This window comes from Zonotrichia leucophrys, chromosome 2, assembly GCF_028769735.1.
Source record: "Zonotrichia leucophrys gambelii isolate GWCS_2022_RI chromosome 2, RI_Zleu_2.0, whole genome shotgun sequence".
Taxonomy (NCBI): Eukaryota; Metazoa; Chordata; class Aves; order Passeriformes; family Passerellidae; genus Zonotrichia; species Zonotrichia leucophrys.
Window position 1 is genome coordinate 87,515,144 of NC_088171.1, and position 21,332 is coordinate 87,536,475.

The window sequence follows — 21,332 nt, forward strand, 5'->3', positions numbered from 1 at the left end:
GCGGGGCCGGCAGTACCCGGGCGGTCGTGCCCGAGGGCGCGCAGGGGCCCTGGGCTGTAGTGCCGCCGCCGCGCGGCTCCAGGCGTGCGCCCAGCCCGGCGGGAAAGGGGCGGCGCCGGCCCGGAAGCGAGCTGGGAAATGTAGTTCTGCTCTGGGAGAGCGGCGGCCGCGCTCCCTGCGCCCGGCAGGAGCTGCGGGGATGTGCCCGGGCACTGAGCCTGCCCCGCCCCCGCCGAGCGCGGGCCCAGCGCCTTCGTGGCTGCGGAAGGCGGCCAAAGGCTGGAGCACGGAAGAGCCCAGCAGCTTTCGGCACAACCTCATCCCCATCCCAAAGTGCAGCCCTGTCCTGCTTCGCTGAACGCTCTGCTCTCCCTACTGCTGCTGCAGTCTCGGGGAGCGGAACAACTTCGGAGATCTGGAGTGTCATTGCATGCTGGAGAGCAAGACTGGTTGGACCAGCTGGAGCATTTTGTCTCGTCTGAGCGTGTTCTGGCAACAAATTGTTTAACAAGGAAGCATCTGCTCTTTTACTGGAAGTCAGGCCCACTGAAGAAGTAGTTGTGCTTAGCATGGTTTTTTAGACCTGACATTTATGGCACTGTACCATCACATGCTATTTGCAAATAATCTAGAGAGGAGCTAACTTCCTGCAGCTGGCATACACCAAACACCTGAGTGCGGGCATGAAGGCAACTGCTAACATTCTGCAAATGGTCTAAATGCATCTGTAATAAATACACATGGTCTGGAAGGGCCAAAATTCATGACATTTGAACTAGCTCAGTGCTGGCACTGTGCTACTCCGTTTTCCTTCCATGGTTTAAGACAACTCTTCGGAAGGTACTAAAGCTATTGGTAATGCTGCCATAAAACCCTCAGAGGGATCTTCCCCTTTCTTTTCAAGCTTATCCTCTAAATCATAATAAAGAGATCACATGCCACTGAACATATAAAAAGTACACAGATACTAAAAATAACAAGGAAAATAATAAAATTTCTGTATTTTTAGAATTTTACATGCAAGTTTAACCTTATGTAACTTCGTATTAGATTGGAGTCCAGGAGGACTTTAGTGGAGCATTTCTTGCATGATGGAGATGTTAAAAAGCTGAAATTATCCTGAGCACAATTGTCTTTAACTTGTAAAGTGGGAATTCTACACCCATTCATACGTAGCTTTTAAATGCAGAGCAGTACCAAGACAATGGCTAGATGTGACCTATCCCTGTCATAATACCAAGGGTGAAAGGGAGAGATTTTTCCACACCCTTCCTGTGACTATGTTGCATCCTGAAGCTGTGGGTGAGGCTGGACCCCAGCCAGTTTTTGACGTTTTGCACGGCAGTCCTGACTTGTCCTTGCAAAGCCTTTCCTGCCAGTTATGCAGAAGTTTACACTTGTAAAGGTTCCTCTAAGCTCCTGCAGCTCCTGGTTTTCCCTCTGCTGAATAGATCACGTGTAGGTTCAACAAAGTACTTTAATTTTATGCCATGAAAGCACTTACAAACCTACAGGCACTTTGTTTTATCCTGATGAGGCATTACAAGCAGTTGTCCATACAAGAAGCTTTCATTGAACCTTAAACTGATACTGTCACTCACAGCTCTTTGATCAGATAGATCTGCCTCCTGGCAGGGTGCTGAAGTAGGTAACAAGAATGCATCATTACCTGAACTTTTCTCTTTAGTTCAGAAGCCAAACTCTAATTGCTCATTACAATACCTTATTTTATTGCATCAAAGTTCAATTAGCAAGTGTCAATTAAGATTTACACCGGGGGAGAGCAGAGAATTCTAATCCTTCTGTTAGCCAAACAGAGACGCCAGCAAATCAAACCTTCATTGGCACATCTTTATTCCTTTGATTTTTCTTAACAGACTCAGTCAGCCATGTTCTGCAGGAACAGAAATTAATGCCACCTCCTTGACTTGACTGAAGCTATAAATATTGGTTTACATAAGCCAAGGATCTGGTCCCTACTGTTTAAGACCTTTCCTTTCCAATTATGCTTTCCACTCTCCATTTTAAACAACGAAAAATATTAGAAAGGGGAAAAAACCCAACAATGCAATAAAATAAAGATTTCTAATTAATGTATCACTACAGCAGGATTACTTAAGAACAGGGACATGACCCACAAGTGTCAGAAAACAATCTCTGAATCTTTGACAGCTGAGGGGAGGATGTGTGATTTTCACAAGACACACCCCAGCATCTAAAGCTTAACTCCACAACAGATTTCAAATAGCAACTTCACAGCTGGTTTTGCCTAAGATTTGAAATGGTAAGAGATTTTAGATTAGATGTCCATAACTTGCACAGATACATTTGATTTAGGCATTTTTACGGTCAAAGATAAATAGCACACCTCAGGCTCCTATACTGCCAGAAATTCTCCAACCACCTCTTTGATTATATTTTCCAATTAGGAAATCTTCAAGGGAAAAGAGGGCAGCAAAGGAATGCTTTCACATCCGTGGAGAAAATGCATATGCACCTGAAAGTACATGTGATAAGCATTGATAGTCTTTGGTGCTCTCCTAATACCTGCTACCTAAAATCAGGTATTAATTAGTAAAAGAGAAACTTGTAACTTCTGTCTGCTTCCATACTAGCACCCACGATTCTGTGCTCTGAACTGACACCTTTTGAGTCCTGTTCAAGAGGTCAGAGACATCCCTAGCTCTTTATTCACTCGATGTGCAGTCAACACAGACCAAAGTTCCAAGCTGTTTTACACGATACCAAAATACTGCATGCTGAGGCAGCCACAAAGCAGAGGAGATAGACAATGCCAGCAACTGCAAGCTAATCATTATTTACAACCAAAATAACCACATGGAGTTCCTGAAATAAGTCAGGAACAAAGCCACAAGGTGTCAGCACTGGCCTGTGTATTTAGAAAATAACTATCCCTGCATGAGACACTATTTGTTTTAGTCTGTGTTACTGAGCATTTGCAAACATTCAGTTGAGGCTAATCTTGCTTCATAAATTGTCCTCAATTTAATGATAAAGTAATACCATCTTCAGATCAATGAAAAATACCTAAATTAAACTATTATAGTTTCACTAGTACCAGAAGCAAAGAAAAAAAAAAGTTAAAGTCAATGATTTAAGATACAACATTTGCATCTTCAGGTCATCTGCCTGTATCTTTGCATTTTGGGCTAATGAAAAAATTATTATTTTATGCAGCTCAACTGCTAAGATGAGAAGGCTCCAAATTAAATGTCATTTACAAAATATTGGTGAAAATGAAAACAAATCCTTGGGAACACCATGTCTGATTGCACGCAGTGATTATAGCCTGACTTTATTGCAGAAACAACTTTGTTCAACATCTCAGTTAAAGTGTACAAAATTATCAGCAGAGCGACTCTTGAATGATTCACACAGAAGACTGAATCTTGTTCCATTAACAAGGGGAACGAAATGCATGGCTGTAAGGCAGAGTGGTCAATAGCACCGACACAAAAGTGTTCAATCACTGGAAAAAGCATGCAAAACAGCAGCAGTGGGACTGTGGATGGACAAACACAGAACATGAGCTGGATATACAGAGATCTGAGTAACACAGGAATGTTTGGGATCCATCAGGTTTTGTGACAAATTCCTCACCAGTCCATCAGCTGTCACATAATGCAAGACAAACAGAATATAATTTAAATAGATTTGGTACATGTAATGCCTCTACTGATCATGATGACTTGGACAGTGCACAAGTAGCTGACACACACAAGATCCACCCTTTCTTGCAGCCTGCATCTACAGGCTTGCAATAATACTACCAACACATCAAACAGACCACACAGTGTGAAAGCAATACATTTCTTGTTGCTCCAAGCCAACTCTTCTTCCCAGTCCAACAGTAAGGAGGAGTAAGGAGCTGAAATATCTGCTGAAACCTTAACAGTCTCAGAAATTGAAGCATCCCTGTTTGAGAGACTAATACAGCTACTTTTGCTTGCTAAGTATCATGGCACTTCCTCCTCTTTGTTATCAGTTCCTAATATACTTTCATTTACTTCTTTTCTGCAAAAGCCTGTTCTGGCTGCTTCAGAAGCCATTCTGGCCGAGGAACAGGGCACTGATGACAGTAGATAAAGAATACCAATTTGTAATATTGCAACTTGATCATATTTGTATCAAATAGTTACAAAAACACAGCACAGAGGTCAGCACAGGAACCTCTAAATTCTACATAGTTATAGCAATTGACAATGTGGTTAATACTTTGTTGAAATAGAAATGATCACATTCACTTACAGTTTCATTGTGATTCACATAGTGGAAAAAAAAAAAAGGCAGTCTTCTCACATCTGTTAATTTGCTAATGACCAGTCTCACTGACTTAAATGGAATTAGGCTAACAAATTCAAGACCATGGCATGGGGAGGAATTATTAACATAGGCAGTGCAGAGGGTTCTTTAACCTCATGGAGACTTTTTTTCCCCTTTATAAATGCCATACACACATTTTCTTAGACTAGAAAGGCATTTATTGCAACAGTTTTATAAATATCATTGTCTGTCACTGTCAAATAGCTAACAAGGCTCACTTGAACACCAACATTTAGTATAAAACAGATGTTACAAAGCAATACTTTAGGGCATGCACGGATTGTAAAGTAGTCCCATAGGTCACCGTAATTTCATTATCTATTCACTCAGTGTTATTTTTGCTGAAAAGACTAGAGCACAAAGAAGTTTGGCAAATTCTTCTGGATTACAAAACCTCCATTCTGCACTCCTATCCAATCAAATGCTCATTGACTTCACATGGCTGCTGGGTGTTGGCATACAGAATGAAGCCTGGCATAGAGAATGCAGAACACCACTTAACACTATAGTTACAAGTTTCTTATTTGTATGTTTTATCTGTGTATTAGTCTTGACAAAGAACTGAATGAATTCAAAAGGTAGAGACGGCATTTCAGGTTCAACCATTACACTTCATGTAATAAGAAACAAGTGGCAAGAGTTAACACAGTTATGACAGCCAGCTTATTTGCAAAGAGGTTAAAGCAAACTAGACCTCAGGATATATAAGTCAGAAATACCAAGATATATCAGGCATCAGTTATAACCTAAACAGAACTCAACATGCTAATAAAATATATCTGCTTAAATAAAGGCTGGGAACATCACACACAAAAGTCAGGGTCCCACTATTTCATTTTTCTAATGAGTTAATAGGTCTGAAATTTAATCTTTGAATCTCTTTGTCAAGACTTGAATGATAATTCCAGCTTTAAAAATTCTACTGTGATATTTTTTTATATTTCAATATTTATCAATTGTTTCATATCACCAAAGGTAAAAAACTAAAAAAGAGCCCATTGCTTTCTATGTGAGAAGTCAAGTATTTCAGAAGCAGACACAATATTCTGGAGTTAAATACCAAGATTTTTTTTCCTCCTAGGTTTAACTGTGGCATCTGTGCTTCCCTTCTTATTACCCTAATACTCTATATGACAACATTCTTTTGACTTATTGAACTTATTCTTGTTTCAGGTTGTATGCAAAAAAAGGTGAAAATAACACTGTAATACATCTAAGACTGAGGCTAATTTTTGCACTGAAGAAAGAAGATGTGTGTATAAAAACTGCAAACATAATCACCACACACGTAATATCTCAAGTTTATATACTTTCTTCCTCTATCATTCTGTCTCCCCCAAAATCAGCTAGGAGTCAGGGAACACGTAAGGTTCTGTGTTTTCTCTTATCTCCAGAGTAGAATTTAGCCTCTTTTTTTAGCTTATCTTGTATAATCTTGTATAATTCTCAGACTTTACATGCACACACAAATACCTTCAGCTAAATCACACTGCCTAAATATCAATTACACAAAGAATACTTTCCATTATCTAAATCTTACAGATCACTGTTGTGAAAAATCAGCAGGAATATTTTTATTCCTTGGCACAAAGTCTAAGTGATTTTTTTCATTTATTTAGTCTTCTACCAATACCACCATAGAAAATTAAACTGAATGACATCAAAACTAGGAGAGAGATATGAAGCTAAATCACGAGTTACCATAAAATGTTCACTTCCCTGAGTAAGCATTGGAGCCATAACAGATTTGCAGCTGCTCAGCACTTCTGAAAAATCCAATTACTTCTTCAAAAATGCAAATATGAATTTAAGAATCCTTTAGAAACAGCTAAGAAAAGTACTGGTAATTTTGTAATGCTCTAAAGAGTAAAACACCTTTACAGAAAATGTCTTAAGAATGCCACATGAAAGTTCATCTTGTAAGGACATTCCTAATTAGCCTTTAATTGCAGATCAGATCGAGCCTATGTGGAGCAGCAGCTGTTCTAAGATACAGAATATGAAGTCTTGCACTTATTCCAACCCCACACTGGTTTGGAAGAACCTTCCTACTTAGCTAAGAAACACAGAAAGAGGGCAAAAGCAACAGTTGTGAATGGCTATGGAACTGTGTCAGGGGAAATTAAAATGGCACCTTAAGAAAAGATTCCTGTCTAAGAGGGTGCCCAGTCACTGCAACAGGCTCTACAGGGAAGTTCAGGGAGCATCTAGATGATGCTCTGAGTCATATGGGTTAGTTTCAGGCAGTCCTGTGAGGAGTACAGTGTTTGTTGGGCTCTAAGATCCATATGGATTCCTGCCAACCTGAGACAGTCTATGAGTTCTAATCAAAATACTCAGTAATCCAAGGGAAAAAAAAATCTGTCCCCTTCTTTACAGCAGTTTCATTGCTGTTGCCAAGTTGTAACACAGATTTTCAAAGCAAGTAATATCTTTTAAGTCTGCATTTTCACACCTATCAACTCCATAAGCTGCACACATCCTCTCTGACATTTCAAAATTGCACTGCTTTTGCCTCACTATCTAAGCCCAAATTAGGTAAGTTAAGTAACCATGTTGAAGCATATATAACTCTATCAAACCTACTGTGAGAGCAGAAAAAAAAAGTTACTGAAGGGACTACTTCATATTTAAAAAAAATGTTTAGAAAAGGAAGGCTTACCTAGGTCTTACTATGTATTTGCAAAAATCAGATACCTCGACATACAAACTGCGTATAAATAACTAGATAAGAAAAAAAAGTAAAAAGTTGGAATATGCTTTAAAAATTATTTTCTTTTTTTATTAATTTTTGTACACAAGGACTTGACATCTTCTTTAAAATCTTCCTGTTAGATCCATCTCTATCCTGGGCAGGTTGAGGGAGAGCTGCCCAAAGAGACTGCTACAGAAATACTAATAATAAAATTTTAATTAGGGGAGCTAATGTACAAAGCTGTTAAGATTTAGAGCCCACATCTTTTGATACTCAGACTGCAGCCATCAGGGAGTACCTGCCCACTGGCCATTCTACAAACTGAGCAGGTACTCACTCCCTGCTGCTGCTGCCTATGGGGTTTTGTTGGGCTTTTTACCTCTGGAGGCCAGATCAAGCCTCCAGCTCTTAACATGGAGCTTGACAGCAGAGGACATCTTATGGCATGGTCTGACCTGATCATCAGCCCTTAAACAGCTGGAACCTGTCTGGCAGCCAAAATCTCTTTCAAGTCAGACTCTATTCCTTCCTAACCCTACACCAAATAATAGTTGGATAAAGACTGCCAGACAGGCACTGCCACACGTAAATTTATACAAAAACAGAAAGCATGCCAAAACCAATAGCCCTTCCTTGTTATTTGTCCTTACTACCAGTCTCTCCATTCTTCTGTTCCAAACCGTCTGGAGTCACCAATGCCTCACTGTGCAGCATTCAAGCAAAATGCTTTACCAGTTTCATTACATGGGGTTGAAAAGGATCATACCAATTCTTGTAAGCCACACACATCCTCAGCTCCATGAGGCACTGAAACACTGCAATATTTAAAAGTATTTCTGATTATATTATAAATCTAAGGCTCTAGGCAAAGTCATCTTTTGTATAAAACACTAACATAATAGCTACTTCTGAAAATAACTGGTATTACACGTTATGTAATCCTCTGAAATACATATTTTGTTCTTGCTATGTCTATTACCAAATACTTTACTTTGGGGAAATTATTTGGAGATGTTAAAACAAGATGAGGGTGGGGGGAAGTACACCTGCTACACAACAGTGTGCCAAACTAATGAAACCATAGAGTAACAAAATGCCATTTAAATGCTATTAAAGTTACATAATTTGCATATAAACTTTAATTCTGCCTCTGGAGTACTGGAGGATGCAAACTTCCAACGGACCAAGAAAAGACTTGAAAGGCCAGACAGAGGGTCTACCCTCTAAAACAGGAATAATTTTCTTTTTTGTAAATCTCTCATGCATTGGAGGGATGAGAAAGTAAGAAAAAAAAAAAGAAAAGAACACCTCTGTCTTCCCTTGAACTTATAGCAGTTACTAAGAAATAACTTCTTAGCTATTTAGTACATAGAGGCAGCTGCAGGGCTCTTTTTTCAAGATATGGTGCCTCAAGTGAGCGTCAAGACCACTGCCTGAGTGCCATGCTGCTGTACACCACACTCCAGTCATTCTCTAATGCCTGCGCTGAAGATTGGGAAAGTCAGTCCCAAAACCAGCTTTAACAACATTTAACCCAAACTGGGGGTTTCTTCAGATTACAGAGGCCTCAACTGTTTATTTTCTTACTATCCAAGTAGTGCAAAACCCACCAAGACAAGGCCACAGAGGGAGTTCAAACTTTTCTCATCAATATCTTCTCTTTCAAAAATGGAATACTTCCCTTGTAATAACAGAAGACACCATCATCCATTATCCAATCACATTACCAAATCAGTTAGATGTCTTTTTTTTTTTTTTTTTGAGGAGGAGGAAATCAATTAGCATTTCACCTCTACCTAAAAAAAACCCCAGTTATTTGATACCAGCAATGAAAAAAAGATTATGCAAAAAAAAAATAAAATCTTTCTAATTAGTAGCCACAGTTGAATTTCCAAACAACACCATAGTCTAAATATGCCCTCTCTAAACTCAATACCTCTGTATGAAGTCACTCTGCAGCAAGAAATTCTTAAAATTAAAGCACTTAGGAATGTGTTCTTTAATAGTTGTTTGGTAGTAATCACACTAAAGAAACAAAAAATTATTTGGAGTGGGAAATATCTGTCTACTTTTCCAAAACACACCTTTGCTTCTAGTTTGTGTAGTACCAGTCAATTAGACAAAATAATAAAACAAAACATTTTTAAATACCATAATCACTTAAAAATTACTTTGAAGTCTGTTACTTTATAGTAACTTTGCATAACAGGGATAAATCCTGCTTTTCAATATTAAAAAGAAAAACAAGAAGACAACATGTGAAAACCAAAATAGTCTCCATGACAAGTTACTATGCCCACTCAAATGTTAAGACTTACCAAATATCATACAAGCTTACATACCACATTTCTCTTATAACCTTCCTCTTCTCAGATGTTTATCCCAACTACCAACTTCTAGACACTCATACCTCCATTGTTTGGCAACTTGAATTCCACAGTCCTGATTTTCCCACTGTGAGGAGGAACTCTTAGATAAACTCAGTGCTAAACTCAACCATCCATTTAAATGCCAGATAATAAATTGTTTTGCTGCTTCCTGTGGCCTTTTATTTCCTCCCTTTTGATTAGAAACACTTTATTAGGCTAATTAAGTACTGTGAAGCTTAGATGAAAGATGTTTTAGAAGTGCACATTTCTGCTAGTACTTCAACAAGAGAAAAGTATAATGACAAAAACACAGCACACTGACAAGTAATTTGAAAATTTTGTAAATAATGTAAAATACTTTGCTCTTTCTTCAAATCCTGAACTTTAACCACATCTGGCTCCATATGTGTAGAAAACAGATTGACAGCTGTCACAAAATTTTACCTTAGTATTATTACTATCATCTATAACATACCTGTGTGCTCAGGTCCAACTAGGATATCCTAAATCCAGAGCTCTATTAAAGAAGAAAAGAGAAGCCAAACTGGGTTTCTATCCAAGTTCAGTACCTTTAAATTATTAAATTAGCCCTTTAGTGGGTAATCAAGTAAACAGCTGAAACAGTAAAAACCAAGCCATAAACTAAAGCAACCCTCAGGCTCTGAGAAAGAGCTGCAATATCTCAGCTGCCTGAGAGAAAGAATTTACCCTAATGATTTCTTCACTTCACCTGTTTGCTGAATGTAAAGCTCATTATCCAGGCTTTTGCTTATCTGCTCCAGCCAATCTTAAGGCTAAATTACACAGCTGTTGTGGGCCAAAGCAGACCTTATTAGGTGGTCTCTACTTGATCAGATGATGAGTAAGTTAACTGACCTGAGAGAAGTAATTTATACTAAATAAAGCTACTGTATGCACTTTAGAAGTTCACTTCTGAATTTCTCTTCCCTTTCCTGAATTCTAGTGCAGTAATTTTAAGTGAACAAATCCTTAAAGACACCAATGAAAATATAAAATATGAATCAATCTTTTGAAATAGGGATAAAGTGTTTGTTATGAAGATAAGTTCATCTTCAATCTAATTCATACACCTTAAGCCTAAAAAAACTTAGGTCTACAGACATCAATCTGTGAATAATAATGCAAACCCAACCAAGCTAATTAATCATTTTATACTCCATGCAGCAATGAGAATAGAAAAGAGTTGCATTACATATACTTTACCAGATTCTATGTTAGAGAGTCCTCAAGTGTATCACATTAGATAAAACTTTGGCACTAGTTAGACTTCAATTCTACGTAAGTAGAATTTGAGTGTAAGTTGGAATGTGAATGAGTAACCTTACCTAAGCACATTTGACTGCTATATGGAAACGTGTCATCCACTTCCTGTTATGTAAAGAACAGAAATTCTTCACTCCAAGTTTTTATTATAGTCTGTGGCTCATAAATGCATTTTGACACTTTTCATCTCTGTAAATTTTAGCATTCCTCTTGTACTATTTATTGGTGATAAAAACAGCTAATGTATTTTCTAATTTCCTTTTTAGCTCATCTTTTTCCACAATACCTGTATTTTAGCAGTGGTCTGATGAACAAAAGATACTGCTGTTCTTAATAATCCCTGTCTTTTCTTACAAGTAATCTCATTTATATTTCTTTGTAAGATTACACCAGCTGCCCAAAGTCACCCTTAACATGAACAGGATTTAGTGGCATACAACACAGAAAAAGAGATTACTCCATACTACTGCACAATTACTTAAAATATATTTACATGTCAGCAAAATTGCTTTTTTTTTCATAAAAAGAGAAAAAATGATTTAATCTATGAGGACGACATCCTATGGCTTGTTGGGAACTTTTATAGTCTGCATGTTTTACATCTGGTTTTCCAGTACATGGAGAATTTATATTGCTGTATTCTCCTGTCCCCTTGTTTAAATTACTTTATATCTCACTCTTAAAAGAAGTAGACATTTCTTTCCAAAAGGCTATTGAAACACAATAAAGGCATTCATCACCTATTTCTGTTGAAAAAAAAAATCATGCTAATGCTTGAATATGCAAGTTTAGTTTTGGAAGTACTACAGCAAGTACACTTTGATAAATATTAAAAAAAAAAAAAGAAAAAATAGACTGGGAGAACTATCCACTACTGAAGTGCAGTTTTTATACTGCTGTATTGGTTTCCAGGTCTTCAGATTGGAAACTGCACTTGGAGTTGTGCTCTCTGCTCTAGAAGTACCAAACAGCATTGCAGTGTTTTCCCAAATTTGCTTTTTTTGTAGCAATTTGGAAGGCAATTTTGTTATTTGATAAGATGTCCATCACTAAATTCACCTGAACACACATACCCCTCCCAAACACACAAACACACACATACACACATTGATTTTACAAAAGTCTCATTGTTCTTAAGCAAGTAATCACAACACTGAAAATATTCTCCTAGTTCACTGATTTTCTTAAATGATTTGTCACCACTCTGCCACTCAAGGGAGATGGTTATTTCACTCTTCTGAGAAGCTAACTATGTTCAAAAGCAGCTAGATGAGGATGGTGATGTGATATAAATTCCAAAAGAAAAATGCATTGTCCATCCATATAGCCGTCCATCCTGAGAAACTTCCACTGCCAAATTCTTGCTATTTGCCATTGGTCATGGGGTTCCCATCAATAAATAGAAGGTCAGTGCAACAATGAGGAGCAAGCAGAATGGAGAGGAGAAGGTCTGATAGGCAGCCGAAGGCATGAAAATATCTTCGTACTTGTAAATGCTGACAACACGCTCCGACACGGGTGGAGAGTCGATATCATGACGAGTTATAGAACCTTTAGCAGGTAAGGGCAGAAAGAAATAACATCAGATGCAATTTTTTCTGTAACTCTACTGAAGAAACAGGCAGGGAGGTAATTTTCAAACTTATGGAAGCATGCAATATTACACTGTCAGGGAGTACAAATGAAATTCAAGTAAACAACAAACATCCTTCAAATGAATTAAGAACTTCTAGTTATGAAGTTCTTCTAAATTCAGCTTTAAGAAGTGGGGATAGTAGATATATATCCAGGAAAACAAGACATATCCTGTCTTTCTTTTTTAAGCCTTATGCTGCCAGAATTTTAGTTCTTTAAAAAAAAAAGGGTGGGGAGAGGGTGTGTCTAGTAAGAGTCATGTAATTGAAGGAAATTTATCAATTTTGGCACTTCAACTGAGTTGGTGAGATCAACTTACCCTGGATTGCTGGGCCCCAAGCAAACAGGTAATACCAACTCAGGTGCAAATCCACGATGGTTTCTTCTCGGGGAACGTAGACAGGACGTTTGAATCGACACGTTACACGGTTGTTTTCAAAAACCCCCTCCTCATCCCTAGCAGGATTTCTCTGGATTTCTTTAGCCCACTGACCAACATTGTAGAAGTGCTGTATTCGGACTCTTCCATTATCATCATGAACACAAGCCATGACATCATCTCCTCCCTACAAGGTTAAAAAAAATTTGAAGATGGATAACAAAAGGGTCATAAAACACTTCCTCGTTTATGTATATAATTTTAATTATTCAAAGCTAATCAAGACCTGGCGTGCTCTTTCCTTCTTTCTAAGTTATATATACATAAATATTTGTATCCCTTATCAGGTGTCTTCAGTAAGACTGAAAAGCATGTTAAGCGGGTGGCAATAACTACATACTGTTACTCCCTGTGAATTCTCTTTTGGATCTTTCTAAGAGTTATTTTGCTTAACATATATTTGTAGGATATGATATCACTCTGACATCACATAATTAATTGATCCATGGAAGGCTGTTATTTGTGAAATTCTGGCATACTGCTTCATAAAATGTTGCAGTCTTGAATCTCTGATGTGTACAAAATCCACTGCATCAAATCATGGACATAAAACCAATAAACTTTAGTGAGACAGAGGAAACAAATCTACTACATATGAGAAAATAATAGCATTGATTACAGTAAGTCTTTTCTAATCTCTTCTCATGTTCACTTAGGAAACATCATTTCTCATAACTCTTATTTCTTATAAGAAATGTTGTAATAACAGAATACAATATACCACAGGATACAAAGAAAAAAATGCAATCAATATGTGCTTCTTCACTCAGCATAAGCAGCCACCAAAGAACCAAGAGACAGAAAGAAGAAGGAGCCACTTATTTGTAAAGGAAATTCATGGAAATACTAAAGCAATTGCTGGAGCAGTTACTCAAGGTGGCTGACAGAGTGGTAGAGCAGAGGGATGAGCAGGAACTTCAGGAGCATTATCTCATAGAAGCCTTAGCACCAAGAGCCATCAGAGCACTATCCAAGCTGGATGAGTGGCACAGCTATCAGTGCTGTATTAAATACAGGCCCTACTCCTCCCATATCCTTATGAGAATGTCATACTGATGAAAGACATGATGCTTGCTACTGTGATCATCCCTTAGTTCTTTATTACAGGGAAAAGAGAGGAGAAGTGTATTTCAGCACTATGGGAATATTGCACTGTGCATTTGTAAAAGATGTGCAAGAAGTGGGTGGAAAGAGGGGACAACTAAGTAAAACACATGCTTGAACAGTTTCTGCACCTTGGTGCTGCTGCAGACCTTTCCAGCCTCTGTCTTGAGACCATCACTGCTCTCTATAACTCATTTCCCAAGTTTAACTTTTATACATCTAAGCACAAATCCCTCATTCTTCAGCACAAAGAGGCAAAAATAAAGGTGTTTTTACACTGAAGGAAGAAAACTAAAAAGGAAAGAAAAAGGCATTTTGAATCTCAGTTAACAGAATGACATTTCAAAATCCTGCCGAGACACAAAAGCCTGAAAGTGGAAAAGCATAATGTTACTTGAGACAAAGAAATAGGTCATAGAACTTTAAAAAAATCTATTGAGGACATGAAATAGGGTTTTTTTCCCTTAATTTCTGAAACTATCCAGGCCACACAATTTTGATCAGGGCCTCCAAAGCACAGCCCATTTCTCAGAGCTAAGCTGTTTTGACCCAGAGCCATTTTATCATCAAAGCCTGTGCATCCCAGGACACCAAAACATCCTGGAAGTTATGAAAAAGATGAAGTCAGCAAGAGAGCCAGACAGGAAGAGAGAGGCTAGCTGGTTAAGCCCAGCTGACTTATGGGCATTATATGACATGTGGAGCAAATTTGGAAGCAAAACCTTTTACTTTACAATTGCTTTATTCTCTTTACCAGAAGCTCAGACTTAACCTGCTGCTTGCTGTGCCTGCTTTGCAAGTGGCTGATAAGAGGAGGGCAGTGGGACCCTGGGGTCCACTGCAGGTACCTCAGAGGTACAAACTGGAAGCACAATCTGATAGTTTGGGGACAAATACTTAGAGGTGCTGAGCTGCTTTGAAAACCCTGTCGAGTACCTGCATTGGCAAGCTTCTAAACTCCTCTCAAAATTTGGCTGTAAAGCTGTTCTTTACACCAAAACCACAAACTGTTTCTTGTGACATGAACTGTTCTTTATGACACAAAAACCTTCTATTGTCTTGTGTTTATTTACAGTGTCATATTAAAATATATGTAGTAATGACTGAGAAGCACTTGTCCTCACATTTTCTTTCTGTTTCCCATTTTGGGTCAAATGATGCCTTAAGTTTTAGCTTTCATATTCTTCAGATTCTGTACTGCATTAGTATATAACTTTGAACTTCATATAAAGTGTTAGCAAATTCTCTTCACAGCTTAGTTAGACAAAACAATCCTTTTCCAGCCAAGAACATTGTTGCAGCTTCAGGTCCAAAAATGTGTAAACAAGAGTGAATTGAAGAGTGCAGTCTGGGAGGATGGGATTTCATAAAACTTCTGTTAAATCAGTGCAAGTCTTCCAATTCATTTTTTGTGGGTCCTATCCCAGGACATCTAATTCCTGTATTTTTTCAGACTGCTACTTTCAACACCACAAGAAACAGTCCTTTCTTTGCCTTGTGATTTAGGACATAGGTCCAGTATTGTTCTATATACTCAGGAGAGTTTCTGTACATGAACACTGATATTATAAACAGCATTTTAATCCTAAACATTTTAGCAAGGATCACAGACAAACCATTTTTGCATAAGTCATCTATTGCCCACATTTTTTAAAGTCCACATATTACATGCTTCCGTTTTGGTCATTGAAATTCACTGAAAATTGAAGCTTTTAAATTAAAAAGTAAATACAGGGATAAGCATAAAACAGAACCCAATAACAATCCAGAGGAGAGAGAAGAAATTTTAATAAGACTGCCTTCTTGAGTATAAATGTTTAAATTAGCAGGAGTCATTTTCTCACACATTTGTGGCTTCTCCAGAACAACACATAAGTATGAAAGAAACCAAAAAATTTCCCAAGTTAAACAAAAGTGAAATAAAAATTTATATTGCTGAAAGTTAGCTGATTTTCTCAAGAATAAAATTATTTGCTATTCAGTTTATGATGTGTCTTTTGCCCAAATTACACTGGCATAAAGCGCAACAGGACATTTCCATGTGAATTGGCTTATCCCTGAGGGCTTTTCTAAAGAAAAGGCAAAAAGCTAGTGACATTCAAACATTCAGAGCTGAACTGAAATACTGTTGCAGTTCTCAGAGAAGAAGGGAAAGGAGATGTTAGGAAGGATGAAGCAGTTTTCTGTGAGGCAGTGCTCCCAGGGGGGCTACTGAATGGTGCTTTGTTTCAGCAAGCCAGTTTTACCTTACGTGCTCTGTTTCTCACCGATCAAATATATAAATGTACACAAACCATTTATATCCCAGCATGTGAAAGTGTGTGTTTATTGCCAACATGAAAAGCTGTACATATCTTACCATTTTCTTGTCTGAGGAAAATCCCACTGCCACCCAGCCATCTGTGTCAGCACTCAACTCAAATTCAACATCAGCTCCAATTCTGCGGTAACTTAGAAAGTAGTCACAAGTCTCTGCATTGCATCCAGGCTTACCATACCTAAATGGAATTGGAAATATACGTAACTTTTTCCTTGAAATTTCCTGCTATGGAACTTAATTAAGGTTTTGCAAAAAAACCTAAAAGAATGTATTTTGGTATAATGGCAGTAAAGCATATATTCTGCTGGACATAAAGTAGCATTAATTTTTTGCAAGTATTACTCTTTTAGTATATAGTATTCAAACAGTACAGCCAACAATAACACAAAATATTACTGTTGACCTTCTTTGCTCTGTTTTTTGAAGTGCTTCATGAAAATACAAGAAAGAACTGTAGGTCTGTAACTATGACATGTATTCTTAAATAAATGAATTACCTCCAATAATATATGACCATAGCTGTATGGTCTTAAGCAGCAAACATTTATTAAAATTACTATGAAACACCAACCAGAGTCTCCAATATCATAAGTCATCATCTGTAAACATAAAGGTATCTAGACTCTTATCTCAGACTGACCTGAAGCATCCCTTGGTTTTTCCACAGTCATCCACTCTGATTTTTGCGAATGGGTCCACAGGAGGAGCAGTAGGGAAAGGGTAACCTGTATAATCAGAATAAACCATTACTAAATAAAACACAAGGACTAAAAATCAACAATACTAAAGAGCAGGTCTTCCAGGCCATTTACTTTGCTGATAACTGTACTGTTCAGATGAGTGACTACTTTGTCACCTACAAAACCCACTGCTCAGATGGTCCTGGGTCAAAGTAACATAAATAACTGAAAAGAAAACTTTTCTAAGGTTTCCTACATTCATCAAGGAGAGCGAAGAATGCTGGAGAGCAGAAGTTAAATATAAGGCAACAGGATCATGGACTTTTGCAGTACACTCTCTCCTTGTGCGCTCATAGTTCCCTCAGGAAATCCATAAGGGAACTGAGCCCTTAGCCATAAATGACAGCATTAGGTATAAATGCGGGCAGGGCACCAGATGCAGAGCTGTAGGAATTGATACTGAAAAGACCCTGTAATACATCCTCCCTTATGAAGTAAAATAAAATACATATTGTAGTAAAAGGTAAGAGAGTATCAGGGCAGGGAATTGCCTGAAGTTATGGCCTTCAATCACTTGTGATGGCAGAGCCAGAAGAGCCAGACAGTGAGAGTTATGATTCCAAGTGATCCCTTCTGCTGGATTATAGTACCAAAGAAAAAGTGAAAAAGTTTATTAACAGACCTATTCAGCCTTGGCTTGTGGCAGCTGGTGTCTGTTGCATAAGCACAGATATGTTAATAAGATGTTTTTTTATTTAGCCAGATAAAAACCAAAGTGCTAGTTGTGGAACTAGAAAGTCCTCTGAAAACGCTTCATTGAGTAGGAAAAGTGCTTCATTGAGTGGGAAATGAACACTGCAGTTAGCTACAGCACCAGCACACAAATTTTGACCTACACAACTTAGGGCATTCGGGAGCCCTGATTTACTTCCCTAGATTTCTGACAATGGTAATGGAGAAAGTATGCTGCTGTAAACTGCAAATTACAGTTACAATAACTCTATCAAGGGCAGGTAAATTACCCTGCACTAATAAGTTTGCAGAATTTCGCAGCAGCGTGTAGTGGTGCATTACTGAAACACGGGTCACAGGACATGCAATTTTCTCACTCCTTACTTATTTTCAAATCCATTGAACAAATGGTTTTCCATGCAGCTTAGCTGCAAAAGTGGTGTTTTAACATTCCACCATTTGTAAATTCAAAAAAAACCCACACCAAAACCGCACGACCATGCTGCTTCTTGACACTTTAGGGCATCGCACGTCCTTTCGAAGCCCTCACACCCCAGGACTCCTTTTTACGCCACCAGCCCGGAAAGCTTTGCGAGAGGGGAAAGCGAGGTGCCGCCGGCTGGCCCCGCTCTGCGGGGAAGCGACGGCCCCCGGCCCGAGCTCCCGCCCGGGGGCACGCCCGAGCCCAGGGATGCCGTGTCGGGGATGCCGTGCCCGGGGATGCCCACGGACGAGGCGGCGGCTCTGCGGAGAGCGGGGCAGGGCACCCGGAACCCCCTGCGGCCCCGGCCCCGAGCGGCAGCGCCGGCTGAGGCGGCCGGGCCGGCGGAAGATGGCGGCGGGCGCTGGCCTTCGTGCTGAACAGCGCTGCCACCGCCTCCCGCCCGCCACCCCCGCGCCCGCCCGGCCCGGCCCGGCCCGGCGCTCCCTCCCGGTCCGGGCCCCTCGCCCGCCGCGCCCCGCCCGGCCCCGCCGCCCGGCCCGGCCGCCGCCGCACCCTCCTCGGAGAGGTAGCGCAGGTCGTAGAACTCGCTGGCGAAGGTGCCGTACGAGGAGTCGTGGTGCCGCGCCGCCTCCTCGCCGTGCTCCCCGCCGCCCGCCTCCCGCCGCCCGCCGCCCTCCTCCGCCGGGCTGGCGGCGGAGCCGGCCAGGAGCAGCAGCAGCAGCAGCGGCAGCAGCCGCCGCCGAGCGCCGCGGCTCCGCTCCGCCATGGCGGCGGCGGCGGCGGGGCGGGGAGGCGGCGGCGCCCGAGCGCGGCTCCGCGGGGGTGAGGGGGCGGCGGCCGGGGGGATCCAGCCCCGAACACGGGCGGTGCCGGAGGGACCGCGGCGGTGGGCGAAGAGACGGCCCGGGAGGGTGCTGAGGGGAAAAGGTGTCGGGGCGGCGTGTGCCGGGGATGTGCGGGGGAGCGGCGTGTGAGGGATGTGCCGGGAGAGGGATGCACCGGGAGCGGGATGCGGCGGGAGCGGGATGCGCGGGCGGTCACACGCACAGCCCGGGCAGCACGGAGCCCTCCCGCGGAGACCGCCGCTGACAGGTTGCGCGGTTGTGGCCTTCCCTGGATCACTGATTTCCCGCATCCCACAGCGCGCCCCACCCAGCAGAAACCCCGCCGGCCGCGGACACGTCTCGCACAGGCCGGCACAGCCGTCGAGGGGCAGTACCCAGCCATCCCTGGCTGCCCCCGTGGCCTCGATTCACTAAAGCCTCTTGGCATGTGCTTCAGGAGGACGTGATAAATCCTGCTCAGTAATTGCCGGGCAAACTTAGCTGTTTTCACTTTTTCTTTTTTTTATTTATTTATTTTATTATTATTATTATTATTTCTAATGACTTCTGGGATGGGACTGGAGACACAGCGCAACTTAAGATTCTTTTCAGGTAAAACCCCATGGCAGCGAGCGTTCGCTATCTGATTGCATGTTCTTGCTTAGTATTTTATGCAATGTAACTGCAGAAATACCAACATACTCCAAACCTGGCAGGACTGAAGGAATTCCCAGGTTGCCCCAAAATAGTCTTGGGCTCTGGTCTGAAGCTGGACTTGCAACTAGGTATCCACGAGTTGATGGAAGAACCATGGCCTTTCATCCCTTGCCTTACTTGGGTTTGGATTGCTGTCTTTTGCTTATAGCCATAATTTTATTTTTGCGTTATTATGCATGGTCACACTTCCTCCTCTGAGAGTCTGGAATAACATTTGGGAAATTTGGGAAAATCGGAGGGAGGGAGAGAGAGAGAAAGAGCAGCACACAGCAGTCTGTAATATTTGGAAATTAAAATAACCCTCCATTTAAATATTTTCTATTTGTAGTGTCGGTGACTGCACTGAGTTACTTTTTGGTGGGGCACTGAGGCTGCCCAAGACCTAGGCTGCATTAGGGATAAGTTCATTCCTGTGAGCTGAGCGGTGACTTGTCACACTGGAGTGTGCTCAGCTGCGTCAAGTGGAGGATGTTAATTCACATGTCCATGGTTTAGTCTGGTGGAGTAGCGTGCTACTTCTCGCTGCAAATAGAGGAATAGCCACACAGAGGAAGAAAATAAGTTGCAAAAATAATACCAGTTGCATGCAAATTCAACATGTTCCACAGTAGCATATGGAAAAAGCTATAGGAAAGCAACAGCAAGCTCAACTGCTAAATATTGAGTCCCTTCTCCCTGCCCCACTGAGCCTGGCAAACTTTAGCAGGCTAGTGGAAAACAAGGAAACAAATGGCAATAGAAAAGCCCTTATAAATCAGGCTAACAGGAAAGTAAGGCTGCAGCTTCTTCTTTCTGGCAATAATTAACTTTGATGAAGGCCCCCCATCTCCCTTTTTGAAATAGCTAGCGGAGGGTTGTGGTGCCTGTGAAGAAGCATTTGCTCAGCAAGGGAGCAGCTGTCAGCTGCATGCTGGTTTCTCCTCCCTGGGAACAGGCTTTAGCACACTGTGATATGGGCAATGCTTCACAGTTATCGTAAACACTTAGGATATTTGTCATGTATTGTTTGTGCCTACATGACACCTATCATTTTAAATCTGGCAGCTGAGATATCTCTCTGTGATTACAGTGGAGCTGCACTGATTTTCTAAAGTGAAGATATGGCTAAGAGACTGACCTTCCTCCTAGTAAATTCTTAAAAATGAAAACTAAAATATTCCTGAATTTTTTGTTGCTTAGTAGAAGCTCTTGTGGTTGTCTGAAGGTCGTCCCTATCTCAAAAATGGGTTGCTCAGGGAAGCCACATTACACTGAGACAGGTGGAGCTCTAATGAATACCTTCAGTTTTCACCAGACAGAAAGGTCTTCACTGCAACTAACAGCACTGCCAGCAGTACTGCAGGAAAAATCCTTATCTGATTAAGTAATTGATGTTGTCGTCAAAAAAAAAAGCATTAGCAGAAAGAGCCCAAACTGCAATTGCGTGAGCAGCCGTAACCCTCAAATGCCTGAACTCTCTGAATGCCACATTTCTCAGCTTGCACGTGCTTGTAATGTCCCTCTGAGAGGAGACACCAACAAGCAATTTGAGCACCACAGGTTGGAAGTCCTCTGGCAGCAGGAGTCCTTTTGCTTTTGCTGAATTAGAGATGTGAGCATTTCCACCACTTCTTGCACCATTGCCTCCTGCCTCAGGGGAACATAGCAGTGACATTCTTTGGATGGTTAATTGCTCTAGCTCGGGCAATTCTGTGGTGCTAGCACTCAGCCTGTGGGTGTCTTCCCAGAACTGGGGACCAGACTT

General features: G+C 40.8%; 1 protein-coding gene across 1 annotated transcript; it reads right to left on the reverse strand.

Moving 5' to 3' along the window:
• Positions 1-3,287: 3,287 nt before the first annotated feature.
• FRRS1L (ferric chelate reductase 1 like) lies at positions 3,288-19,085 on the reverse strand. The gene is made up of 5 exons (XM_064705601.1): positions 18,600-19,085; positions 16,831-16,915; positions 16,230-16,368; positions 12,647-12,893; positions 3,288-12,243 (listed from the first exon to the last, which is right to left on the reverse strand). Exons 1-5 carry the CDS (start codon positions 18,811-18,813, stop codon positions 12,071-12,073), a joined length of 858 nt encoding a protein of 285 aa, XP_064561671.1. The 5' UTR covers positions 18,814-19,085; the 3' UTR covers positions 3,288-12,070.
• Between the last annotated feature and the right edge of the window lie 2,247 nt (positions 19,086-21,332).

Coding starts and splice junctions, on each gene's coding strand:
- FRRS1L (XM_064705601.1), bottom strand. CDS start 18,813: ATGGCGGAGCGGAGCCGCGGCGCTCGGCGGCGGCTGCTGCCGCTGCTG. Junction 16,369..16,830: donor AAAACCAAGGGATGCTTCAG/GTCAGTCTGAGA, acceptor AATTCCATTTAG/GTATGGTAAGCCTGGATGCA. Junction 12,894..16,229: donor TTTCCTCAGACAAGAAAATG/GTAAGATATGTA, acceptor TTAACCTTGTAG/GGAGGAGATGATGTCATGGC.